General features: G+C 62.1%; 1 protein-coding gene across 3 annotated transcripts in view; it reads right to left on the minus strand.

Annotated features, from left to right (window-relative positions):
- TBXT (T-box transcription factor T) overlaps positions 1–2,020 on the minus strand; it is an 8,704-nt gene extending 6,684 nt beyond the window's left edge. For all 3 annotated transcript variants that reach the window (XM_059399299.1, XM_059399298.1, XM_059399297.1), the window contains exons 1-3: positions 1,815–2,020; positions 1,032–1,296; positions 152–286 (exon numbers count right to left, since the gene is read on the minus strand). In XM_059399299.1, coding sequence (XP_059255282.1) covers positions 152–286; positions 1,032–1,296; positions 1,815–2,020 — 606 coding nt within the window. The remainder of the gene's footprint in view (positions 1–151; positions 287–1,031; positions 1,297–1,814) is intronic.
- Between the last annotated feature and the right edge of the window lie 4,550 nt (positions 2,021–6,570).

Consider the following 6,570-nt stretch of genomic DNA (forward strand, 5'->3'; position numbering starts at 1 on the left):
AGCACTTCTAGAACTTCTTCCCTCCGCCCCAGTCTGATGGAGATAACAGATTACTTGAAAAGGCGAAACTTTTCTGTCTAAAGTCCGCCAACACATGGGCTGTCCGCATTCTTCACGACCTCCCAGGGCCCACGCCACCCCGCCCGCACACCTCCTCGTTCTGGTAAGCGGTCACGGCGATGAACTGGGTCTCAGGGAAGCAGTGGCTGGTGATCATCCGCTGTGCGCCCCCTACCCTCACTATGTGGATCCGGGGCTCGTACTTGTGTAAGGAGTTCAACATGATCTGCGGGAAGCCCACCGACAAGACCATCAGATCACAGGACATCCATCTGCCCTGCTGCTGAGGACAGAAGCATGTCCAAGGAGCAGCAGACGCTGTCACTCACAAGGAAGTGTCTTTGCTGCGGAGGCTGGTGGGTTTCCCTCCAGGTGCCGCTTCCCACGACTGATTTAGGAAAAGGAGTGTGAGGTGCTCCACAACGGGAAAGGCAATGAATGCCCGTCTGAGATCCTTTGACCTGCTGCATTAACGTTCTGAAGCTCCCAGCAACGCTAGAGACGCTTTAAAAGCCAGAGCTGGTTTGTGCTTTGCTTGAACATGGGGTCTCCCAGTAAAAACGCCCCAGTAAAGCCACCCTTAGAAGAGGACAAATCTACAAGTCTGTTCAGACCACGCAGCAAACACCGTGGTGCAGGTTGAGCCTGAAAGTGCCCCTTGAACACCAAGGCTGCTCTTTTGTCTGCCCCTAGGGAATCTGAAGGCTTCAATGCGCAAGTTCCAAAGCCTGAGACCCCCTGAGTCTCCAAAGGTGAAGCTCAGCACCGACCCCCTCTCCAGCTCTGCGCCCTGGTGCTGCCCTCATCAGGTTACTATAAACAACACTGATGGCTTAACAGAGGAAGGCTGTGATGTTTCTCCCGGACAGATGTCACCTCCCGCTCAAGCAGGTCCCCTCCACCACGAGGAAGTCCCTCTCCCCCCCTGCCGCCGCCATCCGCGCCACCACCACCCCCTCCATTACACCCACCTGACCCCCTCCGTTGAGTTTGTTGGTGAGCTTGACTTTGCTGAAGGAGACGGGCGCCTTCATCCAGTGGGCCCCGAAGTTGGGCGAGTCCGGGTGGATATAGACGCAGCTGGGCGCCTGGGGCTCGGGCTTGCCCCCGGGGACCCACTCTCCGTTCACGTACTTCCAGCGGTGGTTGTCAGCAGCCACGAAGTCCAGCAAGAAGGAGTACATGGCGTTGGGGTCCAGGCCAGACACATTCACCTTCAGCACCGGGAACATCCTCCTGCAAAGGAAGGGGGGCAGCTCTCGACCCCGGATCTGAGGCTTTAGACCTTTTGATGTGAGGCAGGAAGCTTGGGACAGAGGCATCTGTCATTTGGGGGCAAAGAAAAGCTCCGCAGCCCCCTTCCCGGAGTCCCCCTGAGTCCCCAGCGTCTCCACACTACCCCGCGGCCCCAGGAGGCAGGGTTTGAAAGGACCCAGCCCAGGGTGCCCGCGAGCGAGCCGGCAGGGCGCGGGTCTGGGAGACTTCTCCCAACTTCGGCGGAGAAAGCCCCAGAGAGTGACAATTAGGGGCCGACGCTGGGCTCTGTCGCAGAGAGAGAGAGGAGCAAGAAGACCCCCACTAGGAGAAAACCGTCGGGCAGCGGGGAGCTTGGCCCCAGGCCTCCCCCCCCCCCCCCCCCCCCCCCCCACCGCCCGCGAGCCCCGCCCCGCGGCCGCCGGCCCGGGAGACCTACCCTGGCCCCGCCCCCCGGGGCGCACGCCCCTCTCCCCTCTCCCCTCTCCCGGCGCGCCCACCTGCCGTTCTTGGTCACGATCATCTCGTTGGTGAGCTCCTTGAAGCGCAGCCACAGCTCGCTCTCCTCTAGCCCCACGCGCAGCTCGCGCTCCGTGGGGTCGCCCTTCTCGCTGCCCGCCTGCAGCTCGCTCTCCACGGCGCTCAGCAGGTGGTCCACGCGGTACTGCAGGCTCTTCCCCGCGCTCTCGGCGCCCGGGGAGCTCATCCTCCCGCCCGCCCCTCCCCACCGCCCCCCAAGCCCCGACTCGCTACGCGAGAGCCACCTTCACGCGGGTCAGCGGCCGCGTTCCCGAGACGGCGCCGGGGCTCCCGGCACTGGCCGCGGCGGAGGGCGCGCGCCGAGATCTGGGGGGGAGGGGGCGGGGAGCGGGGCGAGGGGGAAAGTGACTCCACTTGAACTCCCGCGCGGCGCGGCCAGGGTAGGTCTCCGGGGCCAGAAACTGCGTCCCCTCCCATAAATAGAGCAGCGGCGGCCGCGGAGGGGGCCGGCGGATTGGGCCGCGCGCCCTTTGAAGTGCGGGGACAGCTGCCCATTGGCCGCGCGCGGCCATTTCAGACCCGGCCGGCGGGCTGGGGCGCCCGGGGGCCCACAATGGGCTCCCGCGCCTGTTTCATGCAAATCCCGGGCCGGGCCCCGCGCGCCCGGGCCCAGCCCCGACACCTCCGCCCTCCCCCAAATGTTTGCACCTCCATCAAAGCGGCGGGGCGGGCCGCGGGCGCGGGGGGTGGTGGAGGAGCCGGGCGCCCGAGCTCGCCCCGGCCCGCACGTCCCCGAGGGGCAGCCTGGCCGCCGGCGACGCGCCCCAGCTCTCGCACGGCTGCCAGCCTGGACCCCACCGCGGGCTCACCTGCGCCCGGCCGGAGGCCCTCCGCGCCCCGCCGGCGCACGGCGAGCCCAGCCTAGCGGAGGGCGCGCCCTGTCGGCTTCGTCCGGGTCCCGCGGGTCTCCCTCCTTTGAAGGCTCAGCGCTCCACCGCGGAGTCCGGTCCCGACACGTCCCTCGCCCCGCGGCGCTGCAGGTGGCTGCGCTAACACCGTGCAGCCCACCCCGGCGCCCCCCATCCCCGGTTCTCGCGCCTTCGCGGGTGTGGAAGGGGGAGCCCCGCGCCCGGAGTCTCTGCCCGAGGCTGAGCTCCAGGCCCGCACTGGGAAATACTCAAAATTCAACCAAAAGAGCCCGTTTAGGAAGTTTTCCCGCTTCCCGTGTGAAAACAGGACGTTGATGGCGAGGTTTGCGTGGCTTCTGTGGGCTGATCTGTTTCTGTGGAAGGTGGGAGTGAGAAGGGGCTGGCCAGGGTGCTCTCGGGAGAGCAGGGTTTGGGGTGCGCCTCCCTGCCAGGCCCCACCGGCCGCCGCGGCCCCCGGTGTGGGGAGCGGGTGGTTTATTACCTTTCGGTGAGAACCTCCGCGGGGAGAGGGAAGGAAAGGTGACAATGAGCAGGAAATAGTTCAATAAGGTCTCTTTAAACAATAACATTTCTCCCGAAACTGGAGCCCAGGATGAGAAGAGGAAGCAGAAGCTCCGAGCGCTGGCCGTGAGCCTCGGAAGCCCTGGGTCACCACTCTAGCCTGAACGTGTGGTTCCAGACTGTTTCCAGGTCTTCGCGCGCACCCACCCCCGCACCCTACGGGAACAGCCAGTGCAGGGGGGAAGCGCCCCATTAAGAACAGCCCTGCGCCCTAGCTAGGGGGTCTCCCGGAAGGACTTGGAATGTGCGCCCGGGCTACCCCTTTCCTGCCTGCGCCTGGCGCGCCAAGCCGCGGGAGGGATCCCGGCCGGGGGGCGGACGACCCCGGCCTCTGCTTCCGGGAGCCCGCGCGGGGATTAAGGGCCTGCTGCCCCCGCCCCCCACCAGCTGGAGTGAGGATGCTTCCAGGGCTGATTTTGCGCCCCTTTCCAAAGGAGCACTGGAGAGTCTGGAAGCCCAGCGCGCCTCGATACTATCGACATTTCTCAGTTTCTTTTGTTGTCTCAGATGCTTGCGATACCCGAGGGGATGACCGGAGTGGGGGAGTTTTTCTTCTGGAAAGAGGCACCAGAAGGACCTCATTCGCCCCTGACACGCGGACCCTCCTGAGCCGCCCTCCATCCGGCTCTTCTGGCCACGGGCATTTGGGGGACTTGTGAGTGCGTCTTTCCTAAGGGAATAAAAGTGTCTCAAAGGTCATTTCTCTGGCCTGAGACCGCCCGAGCTCCCGCCCTTGGAGGAAAGGTGAAAGGCTGGGTGTGGGGGCGGGGGCGGGGGCGGGGTCGCCGGTGGGGCCGGTGGGGCCCCCACGCCCAGGTGGGAAGGGAGGCGCCCCCTCCCAGCCTCAGGCTCCCACTCTCTCTCCCTGGCCGCCCTGGGGTTGTCTCCCCCAAGTCCAAAAGAGCTCACCAATGCCAGACAGTTTTCAGATCCATCCAGAACGCTGGCTCTGACCTCAGCGGGCCCCCTAACAGCAGTGAGCACCACCAAATAAGAACAAAAGCCCAGGGAAAGAAAGTTAAATTTCAAACGTTTGCAATGACATTTTTACCCTCCACAAACAAAGTCCGAAGTGTTCAAGGACACCACCCAGAGATGTAGCCCCACTTGCCGGCAGATCGAGGCTGGAGTTACTGACTCCGCGTCCCTCTGGGGCTCTCCTGGCCTCCCTACCTATTCTCCCCCCACCTTTCTCGGCCTCGTTTTCTGAATCTTTGTTCCTTGCTTCTCAGGACAAGCGTCTCCACTCTCCAGGCTTTTCAGTGAAGGCTGTGGTGCATGACAGTTTACAGCCAAAAACTTCCTCAGGCCCAGCTGTAAAGGATCCCCCTTCCTCCCTTGGGGGGGAGGAAGCACTTTTGGCTGTTTCGTTCCCAATGTCTGCCTCTGCTTGGGAAGCCCGGCTATTGGAGTAAAAGGTCCTATGGCTGGGCCTCAGGATGCAAAGGGTTACCCCCAAAATAACTTAATGAACACTTTACAAGAAATCTAACACACACACACACACACACACACACACACACACACACACCCCTCAGTTCCCAGAGAGGCAGTTTCCCCAGCTTCCACCCTTCCCAAGCAACAAAACCATTTGTCTTTTAGAAGGTATCGATGATGCCCCAACAGGCTCAGGGCTAGTGGGCACCGGGGACAGCGTTGTGGGACCCTTCTTCTCTGGGGAGAAGAACTTCATTTACTTTCTGGCTATATACTTTGTGCTCAGTGTGGAATATAATATGTATTATGCATATGCACACAAGTAATGTGTGTGTGAACATAGAAACCTCAAGCATTAATCACAGCGCGCATTTTGGTGGGTTTTCTTCACCTTTGTTCATTCCATCCTTCTCCGGGGCTCAGTCTCCCTCACTGGTGAAGCAGAGTTTTGCCAAAAGCATTGGCAAGTCCTAAAATGTAAGAAGGGTGCTTCCCAGCAAACCCTTTCTGTCCCCAGTTGGTCTGTCTCCCCCATTGAAAGAAAGCCAGTTCGTTTTAGTATGGCTTTTAAAGCTGATTTTGTAATTCTGTGGACTCCTCACCATTAAAAATGTTTTTGAGGACGTTGGGTTGTTTGGGGGCACCTCTGGCTTGTAGAAAAGACACAGGTATGTTTTTCCTGAGTGCATGTGGCTGTGCCCGTGGCTGAGGCCACTGTCCTGTGGCCACAGGCCGCCAGCCCTCCGGGCCTGAGCTCCGGCTTGCTCTCCGGGCTGCGGGCGCGGACGGCTGTCCACTGAAACGCACTCAGGAACCAAATCCGTCCTCACTAGACAGTCTGTGTGCTTTGTGGTGCAAGACAGCATACGGTTTCCTGACAGAGTTCACACATTAAAGACAAACACAGGCGCGGGGCGAGGGGCTCAGGCCTGGGACAGTCCTGGGGCCCCGTCAGACCCCAGAGCTGTCGCTCCGTCCCTTTGGATTCAAGGCCGCAGAGGAGAGCTCGGGGGCAGCGGGGCTGCGACTGCTCCCAGGGCGGGGACCTCGAGCATCTTCCGTGTGGACACTTAATGTTGTCCATCCTGTCTCCGTGCCTTGATTCCCCTTGAGTGCAGGGGAAGCCCTTCTGCGGTCCGTCCGGCTGTGGCCCGGATCGCGGAGACCGTCCGAGTCGTCCAGTCATCCTCGGGGGCTCCTGGTGCCCAGCTGTGGCCCCGGGCCTGCTCCTGTGGCTGCGGCGCCTAGGTCTTTCTGCGCTCATGAAGTGGCTTGTGACGGGTCCACTGGCCTCTGTCCTTTTGATTCTAGTGCCTCTGATGGGGAGCGCACTCCTGTGGCAGCCCCCGTCCCATCCGGGCCCCGGTCATGGCCGCACTGGCCTCTGGGTCACTCTTGCTCCCCGAGGCTCTGTTCCTGTTTCCCACAGGCCACAGCTCTCCGGACCTCCCTGAGAAGGCCCCGTGATCTGCGGGGCTTGTCATGTGGTTCCTGTAGTTCACTCTCCTGGGGCTGCTTTCCGATCCTTACAGACAATCCCATCGTCCTCATCCCGCCACGCTTTGTGTCACGTGGTTTTCTCCCCTGCTCACTGCCCCCAAACAGGGCAGCTGGCGGCTGTTCTCCGTGGACCGGGGGTCGTGGACATCCCCTCACAGCCGCACTGCGTAGACAGCCGAGCCGCAGGCTCTGACTCAGTTGCTGTGAAACCAGCCCTTGGCCCGTGGAGGGGCTCGGCAGGTCCTCACCCAGGGACAGGCTCGGCAAAATTGAAATGTGGCCTGGAGCATGTCTCTAAGGAGAAGCAGGAGCCGCGGATCCCGAATCCACCTGCCCACGGTCAGGAACG

Source organism: Mustela nigripes, chromosome 5 (assembly GCF_022355385.1).
Source record: "Mustela nigripes isolate SB6536 chromosome 5, MUSNIG.SB6536, whole genome shotgun sequence".
In the NCBI taxonomy this organism is placed as follows: domain Eukaryota; kingdom Metazoa; phylum Chordata; class Mammalia; order Carnivora; family Mustelidae; genus Mustela; species Mustela nigripes.